The sequence below is a fragment of the Anabrus simplex genome, chromosome 3 (assembly GCF_040414725.1).
Source record: "Anabrus simplex isolate iqAnaSimp1 chromosome 3, ASM4041472v1, whole genome shotgun sequence".
Taxonomy (NCBI): Eukaryota; Metazoa; Arthropoda; class Insecta; order Orthoptera; family Tettigoniidae; genus Anabrus; species Anabrus simplex.
In genome coordinates this window covers 142,791,424-142,808,755 of record NC_090267.1, presented here as the reverse complement: position 1 = coordinate 142,808,755, position 17,332 = coordinate 142,791,424, and the positions used below count along the sequence as shown (strand labels likewise).

Here is a 17,332-nt window from a genome sequence, read left to right as displayed (position 1 = left end):
ATCCTCATCCTGGTCCATTTGAACTGTCTCTTCCCGAGCAACTGGGAGGGTTGAAGGATCAGGAGACTCCTCACCACCACTTTGCTCCCCCATAACGTACTTATTACACTCGTAGAATCACTACTCTATACCGTCCACGCTACCTCCTCACAGCGACTGTCAACTCAACTGCACACGAGCACTGCCAAGAGGGAACTGGCAAGACAAGTGAAATAACGAGCCCAAATCAACTTCAAGAACAACAAACAAAAGAAGAGGCAGCACCGCAGGAATGGGAATGTCATGTATTTGAGCATGTTTATGTTTTATATTAGGTGTGATTTTCGTGTTAGTGTTTCGTTTTCACGAAGGGTATTTCTTAAATCATAAGATACATCAATTCTGTGATACATCAAGTGTCAATCATGGCTTCTAAGGAAGTAAGTTTTTAAGTAAAATTACTGAATAAGCTAGTAGTATACAATTAAGATGCGTAACCTACAAAATGCAAAAAACTGAGTCATACAATATCATTTAGTTTTCACTCTAGTCTCTGATGGTTTCTGTTATTTTCGCACTTGTTATTAAGTGATAGTGGTCACATTTCCCGTTACACAACGAACATACGCAGTCTCCGTTATGTTGATGAAACCTTTGCTTTTCCATATTTTGTGGTGAAAGCCGTGAACCGCAAGTCTAGTTACAACATGCCTTTGGTTCTGCCCAGTCTCTGTCCATTGCCGTTCTATTATTGCACTCATGGCATAAAGTCGGGATCGAGCTGCTTTCTTCATACCGCACTGTACCACTTGATGTCTCAATTTTCACAGCAGAAACATTCGCTGTCTGCCAAACACTTATCTATAAAACAAATAAAATCTCAAATGCATTCATATGCACTGATTCATTAAGTGTTTTACAAAGCCTACAATCTCCAGCGGAATCTTAACTGTAGGTTTATTTGGAACATACGTAATTACATAACCTAGCACTAAACAACCAAGATATAATACTGGTTTGCATACCGGGCCAGTGTAATATGATTGGTAATAATAAGGCAGATACTTTAGCAAAAGAAACGGCCAAAGATATAGGACTAAGATATCAAATAGCCATTCCTCACACAGACTATTTACTCAGCACCAAAGAGCACATAACGCAAAATTGGTCTTCCTTATGGAAAGAATCGGCAGAAAAGGATAAAACATACTATCAAATATGACCAGAACTACAGAGAGCCCCTTGGTTCTTATCAGACATATAAGGAGACACATCACTACTATGATCAGATTAAGATTCAATCACGCCCTAACACCTGAATATAAATACAAATCACCGAGCTCGATAGCTGCAGTCGCTTAAGTGCGGCCAGTATCCAGTATTCGGGAGATAGTAGGTTCGAACCCCACTGTCGGCAGCCCTGAAAATGGTTTTCCGTGGTTTCCCATTTTCACACCAGGCAAATGTACCTTAATTAAGGCCACGGCCGCTTCCTTCACACTCCTAGCCCTTTCCTGTCCCATCGTCGCTGTAAGACCTATCTGTAAGTTTAAAGGAAAAATTTTAAAATTTTTCCTTTATACTTTGCGAAATTTTCAATACGGACAGAAAGATGATTTTCATCACTTGTAATAAGACCTATCTGTGTCGGTGCAATGTAAAACAACTAGCAAAAAATAAATAAATAAATAAATACAAATCCCATTTATCTGACACAGACATATGCTCATGTCAACAAACTATTGGTACCATCGTGTTCCAGGCCCTAACTATTTAAATCAAAGAAAAGTTTTTCTCCAAAAACTCATTGACAATAACATTCAATTACCAACATGTGTCGCTTGCCTCACCCACATTCCTACCTATCCTTCAGTCAAAATAATAACCGATTTCCTTGATGAATGTAGCATTATAGTATAATTTCATAAATGGACACAATACTCCCAATATCGTAAAACAATTATTAACGCGTGACCAAAAGATACTCAAGCTTACTCCCCTAACCTTTATAAGAAAATAAACAGTAGGCCTACTGAATTCTCAACGGATTGAATATAGAAGAAACACAATGTTCAATTAGAGGGACTAAACTGATTAAATCACATAAAAATTAAAATACATTATCAGACTATTAAATATACTTTAAGGCGACACTCCGGAGATAAAAAGTATCTTAATATGGAACTACAAGACGTTACTTGCATGCGTACTTCACAAAAGTAAACAGACTGGCTACCACCACAGAACCCACAAAAAAAGATTAAACATACGAGAATAACTATTGCACCTAATGCATGGATTATCACGAAACTTTGTGGGAATGTCACCTGCATAAAAGTAGAGATATCACACACATTTCATTCATTTACAGTTAATAGTTTTTCAAAAAAAAACATTGGAATAGTTTTGAATTTTTTAATTCCATTTTTTCATGAAATTTAATTAATATGTTAATGTAAATTTGTCATTAGGTAGATAATACTTCTTTTAAAAGCACTATGTATCAATTTTTCTGTACGTAATTTATATAGGGTTGATATATTGTACTAAAGTTTGTGTAATGTTTACGTTCTAAAATTTTGTACTTAAAAATCTCTACTACTTGAAAAAATTCTGCAATCAAAAATTTCGTATACAGGTTTCGTAATATAGCTGTGATACATATACCATACAAATTTTGTTACATTGGCTGAATATTATGGAAGAAAATGGGATTTATGTGTAAAAATTACAATTGGCGGGAAAATTAAAGCAAGTTTAAGTGATGTTTTCTTCCTGATTCATTACCTAAAAGTCACCAGAACCGTATGTTTTTCCCTTCCTTTCTTAGCAGCTTCTGTACGAATACTGGTAACTGTGGAAGCTTGTCTCTTCTTCTTCTCTTTCTCCAAAAAACGGAAAATGATTCACCTGCATTTTGTTTTTCACAATGCAACTTTTCCTGAGTCGGAAGTTATGGGGATTGTAGTTTCTGTCATGTCATGATTGTTGGCTATAGGTGCAGGACTTACATGGCTTGAAGTTGATGCGACACTTTTCTGATGAGAACAATCAGATTCCGATAACATTTCATGACCTTTTGTCCCTGATTTCTTCAGTGGAGACTCCTGTTCGGTAATAGCTGATCCCCATCTCTTTCCTATCAAACATTCAGCAATTCTTCTCTTAGCTAAGGCTGGTTTATGTTTATGCATATTGTTTATTCCCTTGGATACAATCTATCGATTATTACAGCACACTCTTTCAATAATAACAGTAGCCTATCTTGATACGCAACTACAAGGCGTTACTTGCGCGGGTACTTCACAAAAGTAAACAGACTGGCTACCACCACAGAACCCAGAAAAAAAAATTAAACATACAAGAATAACTATTGCACTATTATAGTACCATCAGGAATTCCAATACAAGCATAAAATATTGCTCAATGACAGGCAAGTACTGACAAATTAGTTCATAACAGTTTTTATAAATTCACTCAGAAATATGGTAGGCCTAGATCTTAGAGCTTGAGTCTGTATAAATATATTGGGAGAGGGGGTGGGGGGGGGGGACTGTTGGCCCATCCCATGGTTGCATAATTGCAGAGAACAGGCATATTTGATTGAATGGAAACATGGTAATGACATCATTACCTAACAAAGCAGTTCAGCAGATGCCACGCCCATTTCTGCTGTGTGCAGACTTGCAAACAAAGTATTATTAAAGTGATAAATTGTTTCAGTTCACCAAAATAAACTTTGTGACAAGAAAGAAGAAACTCAATCTTTTCAATGTCAGTCATTAAAAAAAAATTCCCAAAATGACTAAAATATCGATTTTTATCTCTGGAGTGTCGCCTTAATCATCTCGCAGGAACCCAACCAAATAACTAGAGTCCTAAATTCATAACCTAATCACAAGTTCACAGATATACAAGACTACCAAAATAAGAACAACAAATGTGGTTACTGGGTAAAGAGCCAACACAAAGCCCTATAAATGACCAGAAGGAGGAGGAGAAGAAGAAGAGGTAAACAATCCTTATGGATCCTTGTATCGCAACTCCTAGAGTTCTCTTCAGTTTTCTTGCTTTTACACTTTCTAATCGTGTGAGGTCGCTCTTTATTGGTTGCTCCTATATTAATTCTATTCCATATGAGACAATTGGTATTATGACTGCCTTAAATAATCTCACTTGCAGTAGGCAAAGAGAATTTAGTGATATTTTTAATTCTACCTATGGCTTTCATGGCTGCTGCTACTCTCTCTTGAATATGTATCCTGTAGGAAGACAAGTCATTTGCAGGTACACTCCTAAGATCCCTCTGTGGGTGGGGGCGGTAGAATAACACCCACAGTATCCCCTGCCTGTCGTAAGAGGCGACTAAAAGGGGCCCCAGGGGCTCTGAACTTTGGAGCGTGGGTTGGCGACCACGGGGCCCTTAGCCGAGTCCTGGCATTGCTTCCACTTACTTGTGCCAGGCTCCTCACTTTCACCTATCCTATCCGACCTCTCTTGGTCAACACTTGTTCTTTTCCGACCCCGACGCTATTAGGTTTGCGAGGGCTAGGGAGTCTTTCATTTTCACGCCCTTCGTGGCCCTTGTCTTCCTTTGGCCGATACCTTCATTTTTCGAAGTGTTGGACCCCTTCCATTTTTCTCTCTGATTAGTGTTATATAGAGGATGGTTGCCCAGTTGTACTTCCTCTTAAAACAATAATCACCACCACCACCACCACGACCTCCTAAGTACCTGAATTTGTTCACAATCGTTAGCATATCTCCTTGCATGATAAGGTGATCATCAATGCTAGTCTACCTTCTTATCTGGAGATTATGTGTACTGTTTTATCTTTATTGATCTGTAAGCTAGTATTCAAGATTCATTGAAGGATCTGTATCATTCAACAGATTATCCAGCTTCTTGGCTGAAATGTTAGCATACTAGTCTTCGGTTATTACGGCTCTGGGTTCGATTCCAGGACATGAATATTAAACACGTTTAGTTAATTTCTCTAGCTCAGGGGCAGGGTTTTTGTCTCAATATACATCTTCATTTTCATACAATGCATTACACTACAAACACCACGGAAACAGCCAACTGTGAATACATCTCTACATTTACGGTTTGCATCAAGAAGTGGATCCGACTGTGAAACTGGGTAAAATCCATGCAGTGCTAGATAATTGGGAAAGAGCCAGGAAGAAGAAGAAACATTTAACAGATTCTACATGTCTTGTATATGTTGACAAGGTCATGAATTTTTTAGATTTGGATAGCCTGTTTCTAGAAGAGTCTCTTGATCTAATACCTGCTTACAGAATAACAATAAATAAAGAGAGTTGAATAGCCTAAAAAGCTGACACGATGAAACGAGTTTTTGTTTACTGTTAGGGTAGGTTGGTTCACAAGGTGGATGACGCTGTATGACCTTGCTATATGAACAGTTAACTCTATTGTGCTTTCATCGTTTGAGTATTCCCTTAGAACTTGACAGCAGTTAATGCCATGAGACTACTGAGAGAAATATTAAAGTGTTCACTTAAATCAATAATATGACTAATATTCTAAGAGGATCTAAACAATATGACTTACAAGAGTGGTTAGGGTTAGGGTTTTATATTCACAATGTGTTTAGTAGTTGAAATAGACTTTCAGCTTTCTTTCTTTCTTTCTTTTTCTTTTTGCTAGTTGCTTTACGTCGCATTGACACAGATAAGTCTTATTGCGACGATGGGATAGGAAAGGGCTAGGAGTGGGAAGGAAGCGGCTGTGGCCTTAATCAAGGTACAGTCCCAGAATTTGCCTGGTGTGAAAATGGGAGACCACAGAAAACCATCTTCAGGGCTGTCGACAGTGGGGTTTCGAACCCACTATCTCCCGGATGCAAACTCACGGCTGTGCGCCCCTAATCGCATGGCCAACTCGCCTGGTGATCTCAGCTTTCTAGGTTATTTTAAATGTATATGGTACATGCTGAAGAGATGTGTAGTACAGAACAAGAATAGCCAACCGGATACGGGTGGCAACTGAATCCACGACCAATGCAACTCATATCCGATGCTTTGTCTTTTTAGTTGAAGTAGCCTCGGTCATTCTTATTGTGTTGTTAGGTATCTGATTTACAGTTCTGACACAATGAGTAGCACAACTATAGTGTGTGCTAGTCGCTCAGTTGATTTCTAGAACTTTTTATGACTGCTTCACCTTAATTGGCCCATGTGAAAGACCAAATGCAGGCTGCAGGTCATATGAATAAGTTGCAAGAGCCCTCTTTGGCCACCCTATCTACCGTTTGATTAGCCTGAATCCCTCTTGGAAGCTGCCTCTGTGGATCAGTGGTAGAGTGTCGGCCTCCAGATCCCAAGATAGCGGGTTCAAACCTGGTAGAGGTAGTTGGATTTTTGAAGGGCGGAAAAAAGTCCATTGGACACTCCATGTCGTACGATGTTGGCATGTAAAAGAACTCTGGTGACACATTTGGTGTTTACCCAACAAAATTCATTAAATCTCAGCCATAGACGCCTAAGAGAGTTTCGGTTTACTCGGTCTGCCATCTAGTAGGCCTAGAGTAAAACGGAACGTCGAAATTGACGAGCAGACAGCCAGATGGTGTCAGATCGAACTGTCTGCACAGGGTAGCTGAGGCCATACGATTATTTTTATTATTATTCCCCTCTTGGAACATACATCACCATCATGTATTGAGTCTTACAACTCTCTGTGGTTTGTCCCTACAATGAGTCTGTCTTGGACTGTTCTTTTAGCTTCTTCATAAATTGTTCAAACGGAGCAAGTTGGGCGTGCGTTTAGGGTCGCATAGCTGTGAGCTTGCATTCGGGAGATGGCGAGTTTGTATTCCACCGTCAGCAGTCCTGAAGATGGTTTCCCTTTTTGCCACCAGGCAAATGCTAGGGAGGTACCTTAATTAAGGCCGCAACCGCTACCTTCCCAAACCTAGTCCTTTCCCATCCTCTCGTCACCAAAAACCTTCAAAGTGTTAGTGTGATGGTAAATCACCAGTATAAAGAAAAATATAAGACCAGTACAACTGAAGAATGTCTCCATAAATGTGTTTCTTAGCCTCTCATGAAGGTATTTCCCAAGTATTTTGCCCTCAAGTAGACCTATATCTTTATTTAACTGCCATGTTGCAATCTGTGCTCCAGCCATGTTGATCTTCTTTTGTTGATTTTATTGGTTAGCTCTTGCTTGTCGTTAACTTGCTTGATTAACTTACATCCACATCGGTCATCTTTCCACCAAGCTTATTTCCAAATGTCGCCAGCACCCTATCTCAAGGGCTTGTAGTGTCTATGTGTCACCTTTGTTCAGTGTCCATTTTCTCCACGATATACAGCTGGCCACACAAATCTTTACAAGATGTTTCTTTAAACTGAGGGACATTTTTGTTGAGATATCAGAGACTATTTGTCATGAGATGCCTGTTTGCCATGGCTGTGGGGCTGCAATTTTTAGTTTTATAACAAAGAGCTTGTGTCAGAATTTTTCCAAGGTATTTAAACTGTCTTATGTGTTGTACTACTCCTCCATTTACGGTAATACTAACCTGCAATATCTGTGGGTATTGATTTATCAGAATTTTTGTCATTTTGAGGTTTACTTTCATACCAGAGTCTGTAACTTTATCAATCAAGCACTGTAACAATTTTGTAAGAGTCTTTGGGTTTCCTGCTGTCAGTGCTAGATCAAGCAAGTTTAATATTATTACTCTTCCACCAACTGTTACTCCCATATTGGAATCCTTTAAGGACTGATTCAATATAGGTAAGCTCGGCAAAAGCATAAAATGGTCCTGGAGAAAACAAACATCTTTGTCTCATACCATTACAAATCTTTTCACAATCTGTAAGTTCATTTCCAAGCTAGATGACAACTGTCTAACCTTGATACAGATCTAAAAGTATATTAATTACAGTATTCGTTGGGGGCAGCCAATTAGTTCAAGAAGGCGAAACAACTTTTGCCAGTTTACCTCACTGAATTCTCACATACATAGAGGAGCGAATGGCACAAGTTGACATGCTCTTACAAAAGTTGAATTGAACCATATACTGCTCAATATAGAACTTAATTCATTTTTTAAGCATGCGCAGCAGGATTTTAGATGCGTGAGGGATAAGGGTAGTGGACCGGGAATCACTGCAATAAACTGACACAGTTTTCTTTGGAATTGCAGTTATAACTGAGGTATAAAACTCATTTGGCCATTTGCCTTCTTCAAAACATTTTGCTACTAATTTTATTATTCATTCAAGCAGTAGCAGCTTTAAATTTTTAAATTCCATTTTTGCTGCTTGAAGCAGGGAATTATAAAAGCATCAATTTGTACAAACACTATTGTCTTTTCAGCTAATTCTGTCCTTTAATTTCTTTAATTATTAACCCTTCGTCGGTCGTGCTCTATTTTCGACACGATAAGTCGCACGGTATCTAGGAGGCGCCATTGTGTTATTAGTTTTAAAAATACATTTCCTATAGACATGTTTGGATATAATTGAGTTAAATAATGTTGACATTCCTTTTACTCTTATTTCTATTGTTAACAGCAACAATAAAGTCCTGCAGGTTGTTTTATCTCGTTTCAAATATTACAAGAATGCTCAGTGTCATAACCTTTAGGTAGTATTTATTTCACACACAATAATATACTCAACAATAAGAACTATAGCGTGATATACCATAACCTTGTTCACAGAATTTTGAAGTAGGTAATTATAACGTATAAACAGAAAAGTATGCAATGTAGTATAGAACTAAAGAAAAAATACAGAATGAACTATTCATCTCTCCTTTTGTTTTCCCAAGCCCAGATTATTGAAGCATTCATGACAAATCATTCTTCCGTGTTCAAGGCAAAAATGTTTCTTACACTTCCTGCAGCTGTGCCTTGTCATTCTAATGATCCTCTTCAGTTTAGCGAGCTTGCAAGTGTCACATCGTTTCTTTTCAGCAAGTGGAGGAAGGGTAGTTCCAGTGGCTATTGCTTCTTTGTCTTGCTCTGCAGGTCGGTACTTTTCAAGTTGGAAACGCAGTGTCGAATGGACACCTGTTGGATTCATGCTCCTTCGCCTCATCTCTTCTGACACCAACTGCTCAGATAGTGTTCTCAGAAACAGTCTCCTTCTACCGACATTCATTCTGTTCCCAACAGCCACTACTTGAGCATTTATGCTAGCTACATTCAACATAGCAAAGAAAATAACTAGTGGCCAACGTGTGGTATTTCAGTCTACGTTGTAACTCCATGACATCTACTCCACCCTCTGTCCCGTTGTAGCATGTCATAATTATAGGTTTGGCATTTTCTCCAGTTTCGTCATCAATCGAGTCGTCATCTAAATGGTGACTGGAAACGAGCAGGACAATTCTGTTTCTCTCAAGAACATAGGAGACTAAAGTGGCATGTTCATTGAAACCAAACATTGATGACTTTACTGTCCTTTGTTTCACATTTGTAAGCTCAGCTGGCAGACATCTTTTATTCTTTCTAATTGTGCCGACGTAAGATAATTTCATCTTCTTCAAGTCAACTATGAAGTCAAAGTCTGTGAACCAATCATCCGCCGTAATATTACGACGTGTGTTATAGATAGGCTGTGCCAACCGCTTAACAACATCTGATGGTTTATGACTGATATGAAACGGCCCCTCTGGCTGTTTCCCTGGGTAAATTTCCAAATTATGACAATAGAAAGTTTTTGGATCCACTAGGGTGTATATTTTTATCCCATATTTGGCTGGTTTTGATGCGATATACTGCTTAAACCAGCATCTTACACGAAAGGGTTCAAGCTTTTCATTTATTGTTATGAACGCCCCAAGAGAGTAGTTCTTCTTACAGTTGTCAACAAATGATTGAAATACTTCCCGATAGCTGCCAAGTTGTCTAACTTCTTACGCTCCTTTCTTGTAACTCTGTCATCAAAACGAAAGCAACAAAGCAAAATTTAAAACGCTTCAAATTCATAACAAGATGGAATTTTTCCACTCCATTGCCGTCCGTGCCCCACAAGTCCTCCAGCATTATTTTGTTAGTATGTAAAGTACCAGCCAAATATAAAAATCCTAAGAATGCCTTTATTTCAATAATATCTGTCACTTTCGCATCTCTTTCCCTTTGAAAATGTCCTTTTATGTTTTCTACTGTATATACTGATTGTCAAATGAAGCATCATACGCTAAATAATAAATATACTGATTTGTATATTGAACGACATTATGTAACATATCGTCAGTTATGAACAGTTTCCAACACTCACCTTTGTCTTTTATGTGACGTGCATCACAAATAACTCTTGGCAGTTTGGTGAGCAAATTATGTGGGGGTGTTTTCTTCCTATGATTAGATTCAGGGTGCTTATCCCATGGTGTGTTTCCATCCTTCGCTGCATAAAACAGGATGTCCATGGGAAGAGGTTCATCTTCTGCTCCACTTTTCTCAGTATCGGAGTTGTCTTCTCTGCTCTCAGCCGGAAGATCTTCAGCGCCAGTATCACTGTCCTCTTCATTCTGTTGGTTTTCGTCAAAATTATCATTAGTAAATAAAATGTGCATTAATTTCAAGTCACTAGGATTGTTCATATTGAAAAACTGGTGGTTACCGGCCATACTAAACACACGGAAGGTTTAGGTCGCATGGCATCCGGTAGGCGCCAACGTTCAGGTATTCCAACACTAATGTTATCAACAATGACAACTTCTCAACTGTATTGTAAGACACTGGGAGTTATGAAGATACTGTGAGTGCAGGTTAACCAGACGCATGCGCTGTGAAGTAGGGCGCGAGAAACTAGCACTTTTGCCTTCTGGATACGGCGCGACCGACGGAGGGTTAAGAAAAGTACTTTGAGGAAATACACACAAAATGTCGTTCATCGCAGCTACCCGATTTTTACAGCACCACAGCACGTAGTGGAGGCCCGCACAGCGATGTGTAGCACGTGCTTTGATGAAGGCTACCAGGGGTATATTTTTGTCAAGGTTATGGACACAGGTATGAGTTACCTGCTTGCCGTGCGCATTCGTCAGTCGAGCAGTCTCACTCAGTCAGTGTGTCTGTTACTGTCTTAGGGTGTAGTCAGATACTAAATGACTTTTTAATTGTATATTCACACCGTACTTCTATTTCATTGTAATGCATGCGTAATTATTATTTCTTTGGTGAATGTTTTATTGTATTGTATTGAATTAATACGTCAAAAAACTATTATTACTGCATTTATGCTAAGTTGGTAGACTGTCAACCTTTACGTCTAACAAAATTCACACAGAGAGCATAAAAAAAACGTACAATTTTATAGCTTCTTTTAAAAATTTTGATGTCTTCCCCCACTGCCGCAATATCTCAAGGACCCGGGTACTTTGTTGTCTACAAATTTTTGTCCCCCCCCCCCCTGTAATTTCCAATCACTGCTTCTGCATTCAAGAGTAATCTTCCCACTATTCTTGATTAATTCAACAGAAATGTTGTTAGTCCCAGTGATTTATGCACAGAAATTGACTTCATAGTAGCTTCAGACTCTTCTCTCTCTGAGTATTGCCTTCTCTTCAAATGATCTTTCTTGTTCAACGGATGCTGACCAAACTGATTGAGCTGGTTCTATGTATAGATCTTTGAGATGTTTTCTCCAAAGTTCTTTCTTGTAATTCTGATCTAATATTGGTTTACCTTGAGTGTTTTTTATTAATCTGGTACAGAATCTTTGATATTTTTGTTGTTGTTTATTTGACTTTCCTGTAGGATAAGTCTGTTCTTCCTTTATTTTCTGTATATTCACGCCATACTTCTATTTAATTGTAAAACCTGTGTAATTATTATTCCTTTGCTGAAAGTTTTATTGTACGGTATTGAATCAGTATGTCAAAATACCATTATTGATTTGACTGTCACCATTCCTCCTCCTTTCGTTTACAGAGCCTGTCAGTTTTGTTCTTCAATACTCTGTACTTTCTTTTGCCTAGTTCTGAAGGGTTGTTTTTAAATTGTCTATTTGCATCCATCTCTCGGAGAATCTCCTAGGTTATCCACGGCCTTTGATTTACTCTTTGCAAAGTTCGCTCCTTATCTCTAGCAGCATTTTCAATGGAGAATTTAACTGATGCCCGTAACTGATCTGCCATATTAGGTTTATTTGCATGTTTTGTTGGTTGTTCATCAGTAGCTACTTTATATCTTTTATCTTATATCTTTTTATATCACTTTTTAGAGCTTCAAGGTCTCTTATGGTTTTCCATGTTACTTGCGCTTTATTTTCAGTATCCTGTTCGTCATTACAAGTTAATGATAGGAGTAGATGTCTGCACCAGGATAAGCCATGGATTTCTTCCCTTTATTTCTGTACCTTTGTTTAACAAGGTTATAGTCAGTCTGAAACCTGTATTTGTCACCTGGTGTCTTCTATGTGTAACTACTCTTGGTGCTGAAACCCAGGTATTACAACAAAATGATCTTTTTCACAAAATTTGAGATGATGTCTTTGTGTGTTTCTGTTATTTATGTTACCAAGTCCAGATTAACCTGCAACAAGACCTTCTTTTTCCTCGCCAGTCAGAGCATTCCAGTTCTCCATTACGATGACTGACGTTGTCACTAGACTTTGTATTTCTGAGTAATTCTTCTTGTTTCTCATACATTTCTTCAGTGCCATCATCATTGTTGGACGTTGACATAGGCACCACAATCAGGTTTACTGGTGTTGCTGAGAAATGTGCAAATCTCAACACTAAGGAGGGCTTTCCACAAAGTACTATTTTAAGTACCAGTCCTGCCCCACCAGGTCATGATCACTTCCAGAATGTAAAACCTTGTATTCTCCACACATCAGTTCACCCTCTTCTCTCCAACATATGCTAATTCTGAAGTATCTAAACTATGTCTTTCTATCTCCCTCTTTTGAGGTTATCGAATTTTCCAACCTCTAGCATACTTTTCACATTCCATATCCCAATTCTTAAATACAGATTTTGCTTGATGATGATCTGAGAGGTCCTATTTCTTCCCCTGCTTGACCCAGCATCACTCCTCAGACATGTGATCTTACAGTTGCCAGCTACATCAATATTCATTATTTAACTCCTCATAGATTTTTCTTGGGAATAGTAATGCAGTGATTTCTCATTGTCTTTTGCAACCTATGCTGTTGACCAAATCATTGCAGGTTCATCTGCCTTTAGGGGCAATTTTTTATCTGAAGGACAAGAGAGGGGCCTTTTCCACCACCGGGATGGAGTTGGAAGCTTCTCGTGGCTTTCCCATGGTTCTGTCCTGTTTATTCACTCAATGAATGTTGTCTGTTCCCCACAGAAGAATAGTCCCAAGGGGAGGTAGAGGCCTGAGACCAAATGCCATTACTCAGCGCTCTCAAGCCAGAAAATATGATACATAAAAATTCTCACTGTAAGTACTAAAATTGAAAAAGCACAACAATTGACACAGTCAGTTAATAGAGACAATCCTCGAAGAATGAAGGGCGGAAAAACACAACTCTGGAAAGAATTAGGATAGTGAGGGGATCAAAAATTAGGAAAAAAAAAAAAAACATCTTACTGCTCCTTGAAGGATGAGGAAGGGGTCAAAAATTAAAAACATATCTTACCATTCCTCAAAGAATGAGGGTGAGGAGAGGGTTAAAAATTAAAAACACATCTTCTAAATCCTTGAAAGTCAATAGATGAAAAGATCTTGGCTCCTTACAGTGTGCTTTTCGTTGGTTGAAGGTGGAACAACTGAAACATTGCTCCATTATCTATCGGAAAGAGGGCTGCTGATTCCGTGTGTCTTACATACAGTATAAGGTGACTCGACTGGGTCCCCTGGCTCTCTGTCGCCATGGAGAGACGGGCAGTTAGTTTTCTGGATTATCTAGCTGGGCTTGGAATACTGCACTCATACTGCATGGCTGCAAACGCTTATGAGCACGTTCACTGAAACTTTGAGTGGTAATAAATAACACAGGTTTGGAGTTGCACATGAATTATGGCTGTTGGATCTCCTGCTCGAATTTGATCTGTACCATTGACGGGAACAAGACTGGAGTTGTCTGCTTAAATCTGACCCTTGAATGGAAAGTTCGGATACCTGTTTTATGTAACTCTTCTGTGTCATCTCGGTGGGGATTGACAACATTTATAGTTCCAACCTGGAAGGATGGGGTTGGTTTTAGTTCCCAAATTTGATCTGCCATGGTGGCAGGCCTACCTCCTGACATGTGGACTATATTATCAGTGAGCAGTGGCCATCTGGCGAGGCCTGCACTGCTACCTGCACACACAGAATCAGATTACAAAATCACAATTGAATTAAATGAATAGTCACAGCACTGCATTACCCACTTAAATACATAACGGTTACTTGTTATGAAGTGGGTTAATAAAGAAGACATTTGTATTTCTCACCTCAGGGATAAAAGGTGGAGCACTGTTGAGTCTCGCTAGTTGAAAAGCAAAAATACCTGAACACTACAGCACAGAAGAATAAGCATTTCAGACCATTCGTACATTCGTACAATTGCTTTTGAATCACCGGGTCTAAAAATTTTATCTGGATACTAAAGCCAGAGGAGATCACTCGTTGGGAGGGTGATTTCAAGGCCTCTCTATGAGCAGCTCCCATTATAACCATGCTATCTTTAATCTGCAGCTTTGTCGATACAGAATTTGTTTTTGTGCCCATGTATAGAATTGATGAGCATGGGAAATTGTATCATTGTGTGCAGTAGCTTTTCTGAAACTGTACAACATGCAGATACACACTGTGCAGGGATGGAGCCTTTCAAGAGTTAAAATGAAGTAGAGTGCTTCTGTATACTGTTGGGCTGAGTGGCTCAGATGCTAGAACTGCTGATCATCTGAGCTCAAGTGGACGAGTTTGATTCTAACTCAGCCCAGTGGTATTTGAGGTGCTCAAAAAGGTCAGGCTTGTGTAGGTGGAATTACCGGCAAGTAAAAAAGAATCCTACATGTGTGGGTCAAAATTCTGGCACCTTGGCATCTCTGAAAACCAGAAAAAAGTAATTAGTGGGACATAATCCAATACATTATAATTATTCTTTATGCCATATATTTTTAGTTGCATGAATATCTGAACTATTTAATCTGGATTAGTCAACATATAATTGGGCAAGAGAGAAACATTCTACACAAGAGGACAAGGAGAGTACCTCTGCTGTAAGTGGGGTACCTGTCCTTGTCCTTTTGTGTTCTCATGTTCATACTTGTCTCATCGTTCTGTTGCTCCTTCTTCCCACACTGACCTGCCATTGTGTTTGTCATATTATGTGTTCCTTTTCTTGTTCCTCTTTCAGTATATGATTTGTTTTGACACTTGGTTATTCCTTTCCAAGACCAAAGAATAGTTAAAATTAGATATACCTGGCTAGTAGAGTGTAGCACCCCCTATTGCCTTGCTGGCGGCGGCAACTCAGTATGGCATGGACTCGACAAGACACCAGAAGCTTTATGGAGCCATAGTGATCCATGATCACTCCCCAACCTCCCATAATCTACGAAGATTGTTCGGAGCAATGTTTAGGGCTTGCTCATCCCTCTTGACAGCATCCCAGATATGCTGAAAGGGATTGAGGTCAGAATTTCTTGTAGGGCCAGGCAAGTATCTTCACATCTGTGGAGTGCTCATCGAACCAGTCAGCCAAAATTCGGGAGCAATGGACTGTGGGTGTATGGGGTTGATGAGGTACTCGAGCCTGGCCATTGGCATGTACCAGCAGGTATCTTGACTCATCTGCCCAAGCAACTGTTTTCCGCGCTTTGGGTGTCCAATGGTGGCGTTCCTCTGCCCATATCAGTTGTTATGCCTTGTGACGGATGTTGAGCAGAAATACCCTTGTGGGATGCTTACTTCTGTACCCTATGGTGAGGAGATAGTTCGGGATGGTACGGCTACTCGCACGTCATCCAGCACTGAATTGATGAGTGATATGCTGCACTCTAGCCCTGCTATCCGCTCTTATGATCCAAATTAGCCGATGGCGACTTCTGTCATCAATGCGTTGTATGCTCTGACTTTTGACCCTGGCAACAGTGGTTTTGCCCGAATCCACGTATTTATGGTACTTTTGGACTTATGCCTGAGCGATTTCAGAGATGGAGTGACCCATAAATCTGGCACCAACATCTGGCCATGATCAAATTTACTGAGGCATCGTGTCTTACCCATTTGAAGGGCCACAATGGGCATGAAAATGAAAGCCTCCCTAGGCTTTACAAACGTAATACCATCAGATTCAGAAGAGAACAAGAGTTGACCAAGAGCGGTTGGATAGGAACTTGCACACTTTCAGTATCATACCTCTTATGGTATTCATGGGAAAGAACAAGACAGATACGAGGACGGTTTGAAAAGTTCTCGGAATCACCGCTAGATGTCAGTACTGGAGCAACGAGGTTCCCGCACAATAATTACACATCCTTTGTGAGTGAACACGTGGCGCGTCAGTGCTCTAGCTGCAGGAGTGTGGTAGTGACGACTCTTTGTTGTTGTTCCCGCATAGTGATTTGTGACAATGGAAAAAACTGAGATTCGAGCAGTGATTAAATACTTTGTAAAGAAAGGTATGAAAGCAAAGGAAATTCATGCCGACTTTCAGAACACACTGGGGGACTCTGCTTCTTCATTTTCAACTGTTTCCAAGTGGACCAGCGAGTTTAAATTTGGTCGGGAGAGCTTGGATGATGATCCGCTTAGTGGACGACCCCAGAATTTATCGCAAAAGTGCATAAAATGGTCATGGAGGATCGTCGACTGAAAGTGCGGGAGATTGCTGAAGCTGTAGGGATGTCTTCTGAATGAGTATATTATATTTTAACCGAAGAATTGGGTATGAAAAAATTATCCGCAAGATGGGTGCCGCGGCTCTTGACATTGGACAATAAACGCACCAGATTGGAAATGTCCGAACAAAGTCTGGCCCGTTTTCAGTGCAACCAGCAAGATTTTTTGCGCTGGTTTGTGACTACAGATAAAAAACTTGGGTCCACTACTATACCCCTAGACAAAACAGCAGTCAAAGCAGTGGAAACATGCTGATTCACCACCACCAAAGAAAGCAAAGGCAGTGCGTTCAGCCGGAAAGGTCATGGCCTCAGTTTTCTGGGATGCAAAAGGCATTCTGCTGATAGATTATCTTCCTACTGGCCAAACAATTACGGGGCAATACTATGCAAACCTCCTAGACCAACTACAGGAAAAGATACGCGAAACAAGGCCTGGTTTGGCAAGGAAAAAGGTCATCTTTCATCAGGACAGTGCTCTGCCGCACACAAGTGTTACTGCCATGGCAAAACTTCATGAACTGGGGTACGAATTGTTGCCACATCCACCTTATTCA

The 17,332-nt window shown here is 39.7% G+C and overlaps 1 protein-coding gene across 1 annotated transcript in view; it reads left to right on the top strand.

Moving 5' to 3' along the window:
- The first annotated feature begins 253 nt into the window (after nt 1-253).
- LOC136867116 (zinc finger matrin-type protein 2) overlaps nt 254-17,332 on the top strand; it is a 120,045-nt gene continuing 102,966 nt past the window's right edge. The window contains exon 1 of the mRNA XM_067144220.2: nt 254-419. Coding sequence (XP_067000321.1) covers nt 405-419 — 15 coding nt within the window. The 5' untranslated portion in view covers nt 254-404. The remainder of the gene's footprint in view (nt 420-17,332) is intronic.